The sequence below is a fragment of the Sinocyclocheilus rhinocerous genome, unplaced genomic scaffold (assembly GCF_001515625.1).
Source record: "Sinocyclocheilus rhinocerous isolate Xijiao unplaced genomic scaffold, SAMN03320098_v1.1 scaffold461, whole genome shotgun sequence".
Lineage (NCBI taxonomy): Eukaryota > Metazoa > Chordata > Actinopteri > Cypriniformes > Cyprinidae > Sinocyclocheilus > Sinocyclocheilus rhinocerous.
In genome coordinates, this window is record NW_015624123.1 from 155,268 (window position 1) to 171,170 (window position 15,903).

At 34.7% G+C, this 15,903-nt stretch overlaps 1 protein-coding gene and 1 long non-coding RNA gene across 2 annotated transcripts; both read left to right on the forward strand.

Annotated features, from left to right (window-relative positions):
* Nucleotides 1-2,905: 2,905 nt before the first annotated feature.
* Nucleotides 2,906-9,868, forward strand: LOC107738086 (developmentally-regulated GTP-binding protein 2-like). Its single transcript, XM_016549762.1, has 13 exons — nt 2,906-3,000; nt 3,242-3,340; nt 3,429-3,589; nt 5,103-5,192; nt 5,325-5,385; nt 5,478-5,568; nt 5,650-5,722; nt 6,115-6,205; nt 7,873-7,970; nt 8,075-8,240; nt 8,649-8,707; nt 8,975-9,028; nt 9,581-9,868. Exons 2-13 carry the CDS (start codon nt 3,277-3,279, stop codon nt 9,665-9,667), a joined length of 1,095 nt encoding a protein of 364 aa, XP_016405248.1. The 5' UTR covers nt 2,906-3,000; nt 3,242-3,276; the 3' UTR covers nt 9,668-9,868.
* On the forward strand, nt 9,135-9,495 carry LOC107738096 (uncharacterized). The gene is made up of 2 exons (XR_001639857.1): nt 9,135-9,175; nt 9,441-9,495. It is a non-coding gene; the product is annotated as an uncharacterized LOC107738096 (long non-coding RNA).
* Nucleotides 9,869-15,903: the final 6,035 nt, after the last annotated feature.

Here is a 15,903-nt window from a genome sequence, read left to right on the forward strand (position 1 = left end):
CTTATCACTTTAACTTGTTCTAACTCTTTCTTATATAATTTCAGCTTTAAATCTATACTTCTCCTCTTATTTGTAAAGAAAATATATTTGGTTTTATCTACAGAAAATTTAAAACCCCATTTATAGACCATTTCTCAACCTTCATTAAAGCTGATTGCATTTTATTAACAATGTACTCGACATTCCTACCTCTAAGCCACAAAGCTCCATCATCTGCAAACGAAGATTTATTAATATTTCCCTCTATTATTGCAAATACATCATTAATCATAATTATAAATAACAAAGGACTTATGACACTTCCTTGCGGAGTGCCATTGTCAATAATTCCCTTCCTTGAAATATAATCCCCAACCTTTACTTCAATATTTCTTTCAATTAAAAACTCTTTAATCCAATTATTCTTCCACCTATTCCAATTTGATCTAATTTAATTAGCAAACCCTCTTTCCATGACATATCATAAGCTTTCTCTACATCAAAGAAAACTGCTACTATTATTTCTTTATTGATCAAAGCTTTCCTAATATCTGATTCTAAATTAATAATTGAATCCATTGTTCCTCTTCCACATCTATAACCACTTTGATATGGAGAGAAAACAATTATTTTTCTCCATATTATACATCAATCAGTCTGTAATCATTTTTTCCATTAATTTACATAAATGTGAAGTTAAAGCTATTGACCTGTAGTTTAGAGGATTACTTGGATCTTTACCTGGTTTCTTTATAGGGATAATTAACGCCTCTTTCCAACCCTGGGGTAAAACCCCTTCCTCCCATACCCTGTTATAAAATTCCAGAATTATTCTCAATGATTCATCACTTAAACTTCATAATTCCACCCAACGTATTTGAAACAATTGTTAGGTCTATTGTTGATTCCCTACCTGTATTTACATGACATCCAAACGAGTGTAACTTCCATCATTTATGCAAACCAAGTTTTTCTTTTCTATCACCTCTTCAATGATTAGACCATTTGTTTCTGTTGATAATCCACCCCATAAAGTATTATGGGCGTTAATATCACCGCACCATATGACTCTTTCTCCACTTAATCCTTTTATTTCTTCCATACTGTTCTGTGTCAGTCTTTTACATGGATTATAAAAGTTAATTATGACAAAATTCTTCATTACAAACCATACTTCTACAACTACATACTCGATAGTTACCCCTTTCTCCAAAACTCTACAAGGCATTCCTTCTTTTTTAAACGTGACACACACCTTGTTTTAGATTTACACACTGACGCAGTATGCCCATACCTCTGGCAATTGTAACACCTCAACGGAGGAGCTATACACTCCCTAACCGGGTAGCTGACAAAACCCATCTTAATCCGATCTGACAATTATTTTCCTTCAAACTATCCACTCTCCTCCCTTCTCTATTCATCTGCAAACAGACTGCATCAATGACCTTTCCTCCATCTAGATTCTTTTTTAATTCCTCCATACTAACTCCTACCGGAAATCCATTTATCACACCATACACCCATGACTTCTGTCCAACAATCTTAAAGCACATCACCGTCTGCTTTCCCACTGTTTTTAGTTTTATAGCTTTGTTTTTCTGCTCTTCATTCACACAGGCCATCAATAAAGCACCATCTTGTAGCACTTTTGCAAATGCTATCTCGCCGACCAGTTTCCTAAGTTCGTTGTTGCTACCTCCATATAATCCTCCTCTTCACCTGTATCATCCATTCTTAGGCTGATGATACACAGGGCAACTTTTTGAGCAATTTTGCCGGGCAACTTTTTTGGAGCAATGTTGCTTGGGCACTTTCTCATTGAGGATGGGTAACAGATTTCAATCTGGATACTTTAGATTGGTCGTGGGCCTTGTGTCTCACCTGGTTAGCCGTTGAGGGCAACATTGCCCAAAGTTGCTTGGTAACATTGCTCAAAAAGTTGCCCTGTGTATCATCAGCCTTAGAGTCTCTGATCCATTCCCAATTCGATTTCCTCGAGATCTATTCTTCGTATTTTTTAGATTGTTTGAATTAGCCGCCATGATCCCCACCGCCTCTCTCGCCACCTTAAACCTTCCTGTCTTCGTCAAATCAAAACTGGAAAACAAACTAGTTCAAATATCAAAACTTAAAACATGCCACTCCCATACCTAAAATACATATTTTACCGTGTTCATTGAACACATTTTACAACGTACAACAAACAATTTTACAAAGTCTGTTTTCATACATGAAACATTAATATTAACAGCTGGTAAATAAAATTATTTGGTGGGGTGGTAATCTTTTATTTCTTAACTAGGCCTACTTGAAAATAACTATTTATAACTATTTATATTTTTAACTATTTACAGTTTTAAGATCTTTTTCTGATGCCACTCTGCTCCTTGATCTTTGTCATATATTACTGTACACAGTCTCCTTGTCAGTCATATAAATTGTATAGAGTTAAATATTTTAATAGAAGCAAGTTTGAGATCTCCCTATTTTGCTGTAAAACCAGGGACTTGGCAACCCTGTGTATTTCCGAGGTGAATGAATCGTTATGTTGAGCCGGATCTTCTGATTGAGTGTGCTAACTTAAGCGATTCACACAACTGATCTGAATTATTCATAAACAGCGATATTTGCCTTCACGTGGCTTTATTAGAACGATAAATGGATAAAAGGACGACGTAAATTATGGGCTGAGGTAAAAGAATAATGAAAACGATTCTTTGAAACGACTGTTCGATTGAATCGATTCGTAGAAATGAGTCAGAATCGAAATCCAACCGCTGTTATGCATCATAGGAACGTTTGTTGTAGATCATGTGTTGACCTTATGTCAATTATCTACAGTATGTCAACAACGGGTAAACATATTATATCTGGCATTTCACACTAAATTTAAGTACTATATTAAAATATATGTTCAGGAATTAAATATCAAAGAATTGGTTTCACATCGGAGCAATTTCGCTGCAGCACTGTCAGTCACCAGCAGTCCATGCTGCAGAGTTCGTGCTGCTTAAAACTGTAATTATCAAAACATTCACTTCCATAAATACACGAATGACAATATCTAATACTTTCTGAAGAGTTACATTTATAAAAGTAGCCGTTTGGCATAATATGTGAATGACAGCTTAATCTGCAATAGTGTTTGATAGAAGTGCCTGCTAGCTTAGCCTACTACTACTGACAACGTAGCCAGAGAGCAGATGGTCTGTGCAATATGACTGACATGCTTTATTTCACACTGCTGTAATGTTCACAGGCTTCACATAAGCAATATATCACACTTGAGTGAAAATGGGGATTCTGGAGAAGATAGCAGAGATAGAGAGAGAAATCTCTCGAACGCAGAAGAATAAAGGTAAGATTCTTAAGGGCCTCTTTTGTTGCTTTCTATCTGTTTACTCCTAACCAATGAAATCCTGAGTACTTCCAAACTTGTTTTGCAGCAACTGAGTACCATCTGGGTTTATTGAAAGCCAAGCTAGCCAAGTACAGAGCCCAGCTTCTGGAGCCCTCAAAGTCAGCTGGAGCCAAAGGTGAAGGCTTTGATGTTATGAAATCTGGTGATGCTAGAGTGGCTCTGATTGGATTCCCCTCAGTTGGCAAGGTAAAAATTACAACATCTGCGCAACATGCTCTTACCTAAAATCTAATTGGGACAGGATTTGGTCCTTGATACAGAAATATTTCACTAGTAAAGTAAAAGAAGTACCTTTCAAACTAATGTATTTTACCCTATCAAACATTTCATGAAGAAATATACAACTGAATTCACACAAGAACTGTCTTTCATTTATTTTGGGCCTGTCAATGTACTGAACAACATTGGAAAAGAATTGTCACATTTTTATTTATTTATTTAGTCATTTATCAGACTCTTTTATCCAAAGCGACTTACAAATGAGGACAACAGAAGCAATCAATTGTAGTATTAAAACAACTAAAACAGATCCAAAACTAAAAGCTGAAACTTTATAAATACTACCTATACACATTTTAAAAATAAAGAGATTAAATAAAAATGACAAATGCATACAACAAAATTTCAAAACTTAACATTTAAATGAAAAACAAAAGATAAAGCTAAAAACAATTCAAAATATTAAAGAACAAAAGGTATAAGAGTATAATAATGATTCTAACATAACACTAAGCCAAACACCTAAAAAACAACTACATATATGTGTATGTACAACCACACGCACACACATACATACACACACATATATATATATATATATATACATACACATTTATAAATTCAATATATATATTATTTCATTTCCATTTAGTTTGTTGAAGTATTAAAATAACTCAAATTAAATAAAAAAGTAAAACTTAATAAAAGACCTATACAGACATAATAAATTCAGACATAATGTAACTAAAATTAAAATAAATCACAAATACAAATAATACAAATCAAACGACAGTAGTTTATCAGTAATCCTAAAAAATAACACTGCCAAACTTGCATGCTAAAAAAACAACAACTTACTTACACATAGTAAGAAATGGTTATAAAAACTGAAACAGAAGTGAAACAAGTAATAGGAAAGAGGAGAAATAAAAAGCGATACTTATTGTTATTATTTACATTTATAAATGATAATATCCTGCAAGATAGAACTTTTACTTTTAACTTTTAAAAACATTATTTTAGGACACAATGCACGTGACTTTACTAAAAACAATGATAGCTGTGTTATAAATTTAGCTTCTTTGCATATTTTATATCCACAAATACAAGTTCATCAGCAGCAAACCAAATTTTCTTTCTTTTTTTTTTTTTTGGAAAGAATTTAAAAAGGATTTTTAACACCATTACATCTTCAGTAAATAAGAAACCAAATAGAATGATTTGAATGCCTTTAATTTTGTATACTTTAATTTATGTATAATTACATGTCTTGCTTTTATGGTTTTTTTCTTTCTCCTCCTATTTGTCTTTTTCTGTCTTAAGCAAATTATTAACTCTTATTTTTCTCTGTATTCTGTTGACAATGTGTATTGTTGTTAAATTTTGTGTAATATACGCAAACATTTTCTATTATTAATATGTCAATACTGTATTTGTTGCACTAAAAAGAGACATGCTCTAATTTATGGTGTTTTTGTAGTCTACATTTCTCAGTTTAATGACATCAACAGAAAGTGAAGCTGCTTCATATGAATTCACCACCTTGACCTGCATTCCCGGTGTCATTCAGGTATTATTTATTCCAAAATATATATTTTTTTCTCTCTGTTTTTGTGTATATCTTATTTCTGCTTATGTTATTTATGTTGTTATTATATTAACCAACATGATATTCGTTTCATTTAAAAAAATTCAATTCTAGTACAAAGGTGCCAACATACAGCTGCTGGATTTGCCTGGGATCATTGAGGGGGCTGCACAAGGTACGTTCATTTGTGTTTTGAAGAGTAATGTACATTTGCATGTGTATTTTGGCATATGAAATGTGTCCTTTTTCTGTGTGTTTGTTTTAAAGGTAAGGGCAGAGGTCGACAGGTCATTGCTGTGGCCAGAACTGCAGATGTGGTCATCATGATGTTGGATGCGACTAAAGGAGATGTTCAGAGGTGAATTGGAGCAGTGGAGAATGTTTGCACTGTTTGCACTATTGCTCTGTTTGTTTGACGATGGTTGTTTTGTGTTTTTAGGGAACTTCTCGAAAAAGAACTAGAATCTGTTGGCATCAGACTCAACTGCCCCAAACCAAATATCTATTTTAAGGTCAGTGTTTCAGTTTTTTTTTATGTCATAGTTTGTCTATTGACTAAAATGTCTTTTAAGCTTATATTTTAAGTGTCGTTCATTAATTTGAGTCCATTTTACTCTCTTCAAAATAAATTTTTTGTCAACAAAAATAACTGTTTGGTTGACAATAATATGCAAATGACAAAAAAAAAAACATTTTGTAGCAGATTTTTTAAGATTTTAAGTTTTTTTTTTTTTTTTTTTTAAAAAAATGTATTTCTTTAACAAAAATAACTGTTTGGTTGACAATAATATGCAAATGACAAAAAAAAAAACATTTTGTAGCAGATTTTTTAAGATTTTAAGTTTTTTTTTTTTTTTTTTTTGAAAGAAATGTATTCCTTACTTGTGAAATATCTGTTTTTCAGCCTAAAAAAGGTGGTGGCCTATCGTACAATTCAATGGTTCCCCTCACACACTGCCCTGAGAAGCTTGTTCAGCTCATTCTTCATGAATACAGTATCCTTTAGCATTGTTTATTCACGGTTTCTCTTTTCTCTTTTTGCCCAGTTGTCTTTCATCAGTTTGAGCCGGTTATATTCTCCTATCTTTCTGACATAGTTAAACAGCTACGTCCTGCAAACTGCCCCCTTGACAGTATTCCTGCACGCTTAGTTAAAGATGTCTTTGACACTGTTGGGCCAAGCATTGTATCTTTGGTTAATACATCTCTCAGCTTAGGGTGTGTACCAGCTGTTTTTAAACATGCCATTGTGCAACCGCTTCTAAAAAAGAATAACTTGGATCCTTAAATTTTGTCTAATTTTAGACCTATATCTAAACTCCCCTTTTTATCGAAAGTTTTGGAGAGAGTTGTTTTTAATCAACTTCAATCATTTCTAGATAAATTTAGTATTTATGAAAAATTTCAGTCTGGTTTTAAGTCCAGTCACAGTACAGAAACTGCTCTTTTACGAGTTTCTAATGATCTTCTTTTAACTTTGGACTCTGGTAACTCTGCTGTTTTAAGGCTGATTTATACTTCTGCGTCGGACCTACGCCGTAGCTTACGGTCCTTTTGGATTTGACTGTGGCCTTTGATACTGTCAACCATTCAATTCTTTTATCTAGACTTGAGCAGTGTGTCGGCATTAAGGGCATAGCCCTTAAATAGTTTCAGTCGTATTTGACAGACAGAAGTTTTTCTGTTCACCTTGGTGAATTTTCTTCATCTGCTGCCCCTCTTTTTTGTGGCGTCCAGGGTCAATATTGGGCCCTATGTTGTTTTCTTTGTATATGCTGCCCTTGGGGTATATGTTTAGAAAGCACAATATCTCCTTCCACTGTTATGCGGATGATGTACAAGTCAAATTTATTTGCCTGTCAAAACAAAGCTTAATTTCTAAAAGCTAAATGACAAAGCTTAATTTCTGTCATTACTTAATTGCCTGAGAGATTTAAAAATGTGGCTGGATCAGAACTTTCTTTGTCTTAATGAAAATAAAACTGAGATTGTTGTGTTTGGTCGTCCTGGGGATTTAAGTGCTTGTAGATGCACTTGGTAATTTAGGTTTGTATGTTCGTCCATTTACCAAGAATCTCAGTGTGATTTTTGACAGTGCATTAAAATAAAAAATAAAAGATTAGTTCTGTTGTAAAAGCCAGTTTCTTTCAACTGAGACTGTTGGCTAAAGTCAAGCCCTACCTGCCACATAAGGAGTTGGGACTAATACCCCTGTCTTAACTTCACTACACTGGCTTCCTGTCCGCTTCAGGATTGATTTCAAGATTTATCAGAGCTTTTACATGTCCACACTCCTGTTAAAGCGCTGAGGTCGTCCAATCAGGTGCTCCTCGATGTTCCGAAAGCCAGGTTAAAAAATAAAGGTGACCAAACTTTTTCAGTGGTGGCACCTAATTTGTGGAATAGTTTACCTGTACACATAAGAACTGCTCAGACTGTTGGAATTTTTAAGTCATTACTTAAGACACACCTGTATTCCATGGCTTTTATTTCGAGCTGAGACATTGTGATGTTTTTACTGTATTTGTCTTGTTTGTGTGTGCGTTTTTCCGGACATTGTTAAGCACTTTGGTCAACCATGGTTGTTTTTAAATGTACTATATAAATAAAATTGAGCTGAACTGAACTAATAATGAGCAACACGTCAACCTTAACATGACAGAAATCTTCAACGCTGAGGTTTTGTTCAGAGAGGACAGTACTCCTGACGAATTTATTGATGTCATTGTGGGCAACAGAGTGTACATGCCTTGCTTATATGTGAGTATATATTTCAATTCAAGCATCAACCTGATGCAAAGCTTCTCAGTTGTAATTATGTCAGCAAATTTAAAATGATATAATGAATCTCTGTCTTATTACAGGTGTACAACAAAGTGGATCAGATTTCAATAGAGGAAGTGGATCGTCTTGCTCATAGACCTAACAGTGTAGTGATCAGCTGCGGCATGAAGCTGAATCTAGATTATCTGCTTGAGCAGTTATGGGAAGACCTGGCTCTGATCTGCATATACACCAAGAAAAGAGGAGGTAAGCTTTTTTTTTGGTCCTCAATTTATAGTAATTTAAGGTGCTTTCACCCTATGACAAAGCTGCTTGTTTTGTATTAATACATTCGATTAATTAATTACTTGTTTTTTTTAAAGCATTTTTATTGAGATTAGAGTATTTTAATTTGTTAATTATTTATTAGAGCTTTTAGTTATAAACCATGTCTGTTTGGCATCAAACAGATCTTGGTTCATTTTAGGTTCACATTTGAATCCATTTTAAATTTAAATCATAATTTAATTTGTGGAATTTCCTTTCAGAGATTGTCTTAAAAACTGGAAAAATAAATAAATAATAATAAAAAACTGCATATGTTTGAATTGTTGTAATTAGTGTTTTTATTCATTACTTTTTAAAAAATTTTTATTATTTTTTATTGTTGTTAAGAGCGCCCAGATTTCGGTGACCCTATAATCATGAGACGAGGAGCATCAGTTGAACATGTGGTATGTCTCTGTTTTGTTGTCCTGTGATACCTGCAACTTTGTTTATGTGTACTTTGTATATGTATTATGCAGTGGTCAGCCTGTGGTAAAACATGCTCTGGATATATATATATATTCATTTTAGAAAACTATATACACAGTAAATGCTGCAGTGTTGTCTAAAAATATATGTATACCTGAACGTGTATTTCTATTTTATGTGCTATCTATCTAAATCGTATATATTTTTAGCGTATCAATCATGATTGTGCTTCTTATTTCTTCCAGTGTCACAGAATCCACAGGACATTAGCTAGCCAGTTCAAGTACGCACTTGTCTGGGTAAGATCCTTCTTCACCTGAAGTGAAATATACTCTTGCTTTTGTTCCATGCTTTTGAGTTCTACTGTTGTCTTTTTGGATCACAGGGAACAAGCACAAAGTACAGTCCTCAGAGAGTTGAGACGAGGAGCATCAGTTGAACATGTGGTATGTCTCTGTTTTGTTGTCCTGTGATACCTGCAACTTTGTTTATGTGTACTTTGTATATGTATTATGCAGTGGTCAGCCTGTGGTAAAACATGCTCTGGATATATATATATTCATTTTAGAAAACTATTTACACAGTAAATGCTGAAGTGTTGTCTAAAAATATATGTATACCTGAACGTGTATTTCTATTTTATGTGCTATCTATCTAAATCGTATATATTTTTAGCGTATCAATCATGATTGTGCTTCTTATTTCTTCCAGTGTCACAGAATCCACAGGACATTAGCTAGCCAGTTCAAGTACGCACTTGTCTGGGTAAGATCCTTCTTCACCTGAAGTGAAATATACTCTTGCTTTTGTTCCATGCTTTTGAGTTCTACTGTTGTCTTTTTGGATCACAGGGAACAAGCACAAAGTACAGTCCTCAGAGAGTAGGACTGACACACATCATGGAACATGAGGATGTCATTCAGATTGTGAAGAAATAAAATCCAGTCTTCAGATCCACTGCAGTATCAACAGAACATTTGATACATGCATAACCAAACATTTTTTGTTGACAGCTGCATTGTTTCATGGAGCTTCACGGAAAAACCTGTGATCAAAAGTGATTCTTTTCTTTATGAAAATCATCTACCTGGCAAAATTCATTCTAATAAATAATATTCAGATCTTTGTTTCATTTTTGTCATTCGTAATATGGAAAACGGTTCTTTCTTAAACTAAATTGGACATGTACAGTGTTTGAGACTAAATGAAAATTGTAATTGTAGTTTAATAAACTGAAAGTGAGGATTTGTCTAAATAAACTGAACTCAGGATTTATCTTAAAAATATTAAACATTATATTTTAGATATTTAATAATCTGCAATTTTATAGGGTGCTAACCAAATTTGTGAACTCTTTTGTACAGACGTTCAGATGAAGCATAACTAGATAGTTTAAGGTGCATAGGAAACAGTGAATGTATAGAAAATCACTAGAGTCAGATGACAAAGAAGTTATGACCATCATAAAGATGTTACAAAACTTAACATTTTCAGATGGATTCCACCAATCCTGGGTTTGCATTATTTTACAAGCCTCTAAAACCGACATGTCATAGTCTAAAAAGATCAGAGTTCACTCTTACTTGAAGCACTTAGACAAGAGCTCTTGTCCAGATGATCCATACTAGTTAAGAATAGTTCAAGAAGAAACATCATGTTCCTCTAAGGAGCAGCAGCTTGTTGAATTTAAACACTCTACAGTTCTCACCAGGTATGTTAGTTATTTTATTTTTCTTCTTTTATGGTGTTTTAGTTAATCATTCAAATCATTAAGGGTTTGGTTCATCAGTAATGACCGGGTGGAGAGCTGATGAGGTGATGTTTTACTGCACATATCCAAGGGTCATTTACACGTTCACTCATACTGTCTTCGAAAGGCATGAAACTCAATATATTTAACTTGCTGAGAGAGTCTTAAATGTAGGTTTCCAGCATGAAACTTTAATTTATGCGTAATTGTTTGATAGAGTATGGTTATGTGGTGAGGACTTTCTCTGTATGTGATTACAGCAGAGCACACTATTAAAGTTCAGCTCACAACTTAAACACGGGAGGTGACTCAGAAACACACTACTGTACATGATGTGAACTGTTAGCTTTCTGTATTCATCTGAAAACCTAGAGCTGCCCACTCTATTCATTACAGAAAACTAGTATAATAGACATGAAATATGCATGCTGAGGTACTCGGGCTGTACAACACAACGGACCAGTGTGGAGTGGGGAATTATCAAGCCATTGCAAGGCTGTTCCACTTCAGGCTTGATGGGTCTTTGTGTAATTAGCCCACATTTCAAAGCGCTAAAATGATGAGCAGGATGGCAAGAAACTGTTTTGGAATAACTTGAGGAGTAACGTTTCTACGCTGGAGTTGCTTTGAATGCGTTCGAATGGAAAGATAATGGTAAGAAGGACGAGTGCAGTGCCAATGCGCTACGCAAACACGACACTTGATGCTGGGGCCATATGGTGCAGTGTGTGTGTGTGTGTGGTTGCTCTCAGAGCCCGTGTGCTTCAGCTTTTAATTCTCCATTCTGAATCATTTACTGCGTATCGTGAGGTTTTTAGAACCAGAACATAGAAAATAATGTTTTGAGTATTGCAGTCTGACTAGGGTTGCCACCTTCAGCGAGGCAAATAAGGGACACCCATTCACGACCACAAAAAAACAAAACAAGGACACAAATGATCAGTGAGGAACTCATAGCTCAACAATAAACCATGAGAAAACATGCTCAAGTATGTAAACTTGCAGCAGAACACATTAATATTGTTATTTTAAATTTGATTATTAATGATTATTAATGATTATTATTATTAGTCTTTTTTTTTTTTTTTTACAGTTCTGCAGCTGTTACCTGGATGGGATGAATTTTTATTTATTTTTTAAAATTAGGAATACATTATTATGTAATTATTTGTCCCATTTTTATCTAAACAATTTAGCATTTTTTAAACTTTTTAAAATGCCAAATTGTATATGACATATATGATTATTTATTATGTATATATTTATGACTAATATCAATGATAAATTAATAAATAGGGCCTAACATGAATTATAATATATTAATTTATCTGTCTAATCATGTCTAAAAATATAATAATATGTGTATGTGTATGTATATATATGTATATATATATATGTGTATATATATGTGTGTATGTATGTATGTATGTATATATGTATATATGTGTGTATATATGTATGTATGTATGTATATATATATATATATATGTGTATATATATGTATATATATATATGTATACACCTTGCTACGTGTACTGCGTTAGGCTAACCGAGACTTGTCATTTGCACTTATATATTGTTGCTCTTTTGTTAGTTTTGACTGCTTTTATTGTCCTCATTTGTAAGTCGCTTTGGATAAAAGCGTCTGCTAAATGACTAAATAAATATCTTTAGAAGCACGGATGTGTCTGTCACTTTAAAGGTTCTGTCATAATTTACCCAGGTTTTTCTAAACCTGCATAAAGTACTTTCTTCTGTTGAACACAAAAGAAGATACTTTGAAGAATGTGTCTCAAACAGCTGCTGGTTGTAACTTCCACAGTAAGGTAAAAATAAATAAAAATACTATCAGAGTCATTGGGGACCAGAAACTGTTTGGTTAGGTACATTCTTCAAAGTATCTTCTTTTATGCTCAACAGAAGAGATAAATTATTAAGGTTTGGGACAACTTGTGGGAGTGTAAACGATGACACAATTTTAATTTTTGGGTGAACTGTCCCTTTAAGTCAGACAGTCCACCGTGAGCAAGCTTCTCTGCAAACTGCGCGTTCATTATTAGTTACTGGACAGATCCATTGATAACTTTCTCATTCAGCCCTACATCTGGAGAGCCTTGTGTTCAAAGGGCAGACGTGAGCTCTAGATTTGTTTTAAACCGCGCAGGTTTATCGCTTGCTGCGCTCGTGTGAAAGGGCTTTAACGGCGCGCGCTCTGGAGACTCCGTCGCTATGGAAACAAAGACGCCAAAATCACGCTCAAATGAGCTTATCTAATACTTTTTATGAAATTGATTGAATTATAATTGCTATTAGTATTATAAACAGTGCAAAATACGTATTTGTTTATTCAAATATGTGTTGGCCTTTAAAAAATACGGGACAAATCGCGTCCCGTATTGATTTGATACGGGACGCATCATTTTACCTTTAACGTTAAATACGGGACGATTCCGTATTTTAAGGGACGGGTGGCAACCCTAAGTCTGACATTGTCAGTGTTGGGGAGTAACTAGTTACATGTAACTAAATTACGTCATTTAATTTCAAAATAAATGTAACTGTAATCTGTTACAGTTACTGAGAAAAAAAAATGTGTAATTACACTTATGAAAATGTTAATGATTACAAAGGGGGTTACATCCAGACGCAATGTTTCAGGAGTTGAGGACACAGAATAGGACACATGCTTATTCGATAACTGTATTTCTGTCAGGACCAATATCGTCAAAGATGATTGACAATTAGCATACAGTTTGGTTTGGCGGTATGGTTCTGTTCTGGGCAAGAACTCCCTGCGCATCCATGCAGCCTAGCATGGATGAGAGCAGGGAGAGCAGCAATAACCCCCCCAGGTAAACAGAACAGAACCAACATAAATGTATTGCAGATATCGTTAAAGTTCAATAATGTTATGTACACATTTTAGAATTAGTCTGATTCAAAGGAGAATCAGAAGGCTGAATCCTGACTGACAGAGGAGGAGTTGGGGATGGAGGAGGGTAATTAGCTATTGAGCAATGTGAAAACTGCTGATAATACTGAGGGACCTTATATATGAACGCTTAGATAGGTGTCGTATTCCTATAGGTAGATGGGGATCAGCTGAGAGTCAGCTGATGCGAGCTTGACTAACGTGACCTGCCAGAACTAACGCTACGCTTGATTTTAACTACCTAAAATTATGAGTTGTTTTTCTCAGACTGTAACTGGCATTTCAGCCAACGCTTCCCATTTTTGTGTCAATATGCATCAGACGGTCAGTGACTGGACTGTGGGCGGTCCGTCTGAGACCAAGGAGTCAGTTTGCCAAGGTACAGCTCGGAGTAAATCACCAAATGTAATTCTGACATCATTTGTTGGCACAGCTGCTGCAGGGGTGAAATACTGCTATCGAGCAAACTATTATTGGCAATGCTGTGGGAATATGAAATTTGGCAGAGCTTCACACAGTCTGTATTACGTATTAAGAAAGTCGACCTGAACTCTTTTCTGTGTCAGTTCTGTGGTACGTTTCTATAAAGCAGCCTAAAGCCACTGTGATCAGAAGTTCTATCACCACAGATCTAATTTCTCACGCAACCAAGCGCGGGGTGCACCGTAGGCACACTGCGTAAGTAAAAAAATATGAAAGTCAGAGAAGATGATTGACAGGGCTATTATTTCCTATTTTGGTTTATGTATATGATTTTTTTTTTCCAAGGCATTGCTAGATGCCAGTGTTCCCGGTCATAGCTATGCAAAGATTTGATTTCAAAAACAGTATCATAACTATTAAACTATATCTTATAATTATAAATCTGTATAAAAGATCTCAAAGTAAAAAGAGGTGCTAAAGTCCGATTTTGTTATGGCTGTGCTTTACAGTTAAATTATTATAATCTTAATTCAAGTGAAGAAGGTTTCTGAAAGTCTGACAGTAATCAGTGTTGAGTGCTACTGTAAGGTTAACCCTGACTGCTTTAAATGTTTCAAAATAATGAACAGTTGAAAAGATTAGAAAATTAGAAAAGTAATCAAATGTAATCTGTTACATTACTTTAATAAAATAATTGAAATAGTTACACTACTTAATAGGGTAACTTGTAATCTGTAACCTATTACATTTCCAAAGTAACCTTCCCAACACTGGACATTGTGAAATGTAGCTTTTATTTAGCATTTTGTAACTTTTATTGAGCAAGTGTATTTTACTACTAGTAATAAACTGCACGATCTCTCTTTAAGTTCTTGGTCACAGCAACGAAGAAGTAAAGAAACAGAAAATTGTGGTATTTATATATTGGGAGTATATGCCTTTATGTAGGGAGTAACAGCAGTAGACTGTTTTGTGAGTTTCTTGTGTGGTCCTTCAAACAGCATTATGTTCTGACTAATATTTTATCATATCTGTAAACGTACATTGTATTATATTGTCCACACAGTTGCTTAATTGTGAAGTGGAAAGCATGGAGCAAGAGATTATGTGAGCTGATGCCATGAATTTCACATATGACATTCATTTCTCTTCTTCTCTAAGGAGCTTTTGCTGCCCCCTGCTGATTTACCAGTCAGGGAAAATGTACAGGTGCATCTCAATAAATTAGAATGTCGTGGAAAAGTTCATTTATTTCAGTAATTCAACTCAAATTGTGAAACTCGTGTATTAATAGTGGTACAACAGCTTGTCAGTGGGGAAGCAACACTCATTCAGAGATATACCTGCTGTACCTTTAGTGCACCTTAAAGGTTCACCCCAAAATGAAATTTGCTCAAAATTCCAGACCATCCAAGATGTAGATGAGTTTGTTTCTTTCTCAGAACAGATTTGGAGAAATGAAGCATTACATCATTTGCTCACCAATGGATCCTCTGCAGTGAATGGGTGCCGTCAGAATGAGAGTCCAAACAGCTGATAAAAACATCACAATAATCCACAAATAATTCACATGACTCCAGTCCATCAATTAATGTTCTGTGAAAAGCTGTGTTTGTAAGAAACCCGGTTAAAAAAAACAGCATATGCTGGTTAGGTATGTTTTGAAGCATGGCATCTGGTTTAAGCTAGTTTAAGCTGGTCCTTAGTTGGTCATGAGCTAGTTTAAGCTGGTCCTGAGCTGTTTATAAGCTGGTTATGAGCTGGTCCTAAACCACTAGCTCCTGCTCAGGACCAGCTCATAACCAGTTTATAACCAGTTTAGGACCAACAAAGGACCAGCTTAAACCAGCTCAAACCAGCTGCCATGATTCAAGACATACCTAACCAGCATATGCTGTTTTTTTTTCAACAGAGAAATCTATCATTAAAGTGTTTTAACTTTAAACCGACACTTCTGGCCAAAATAGAGTCCATAATCCATAATAATGCTTTCTCCAGTGAAAAAGTATGTCTACTGTTGTGCTCTCACATCAAAATCCACGGATATAATTGCTTATAACTGTTTCACT

Excerpts from the sequence above, each read along its gene's own strand:
- LOC107738086 (XM_016549762.1), top strand. The coding sequence starts at position 3,277 with ATGGGGATTCTGGAGAAGATAGCAGAGATAGAGAGAGAAATCTCTCGA. Across the intron at positions 5,193-5,324 it reads GCATTCCCGGTGTCATTCAG|TACAAAGGTGCCAACATACA; the intron begins GTATTATTTATT and ends ATTCAATTCTAG. Across the intron at positions 7,971-8,074 it reads TGTACATGCCTTGCTTATAT|GTGTACAACAAAGTGGATCA; the intron begins GTGAGTATATAT and ends GTCTTATTACAG.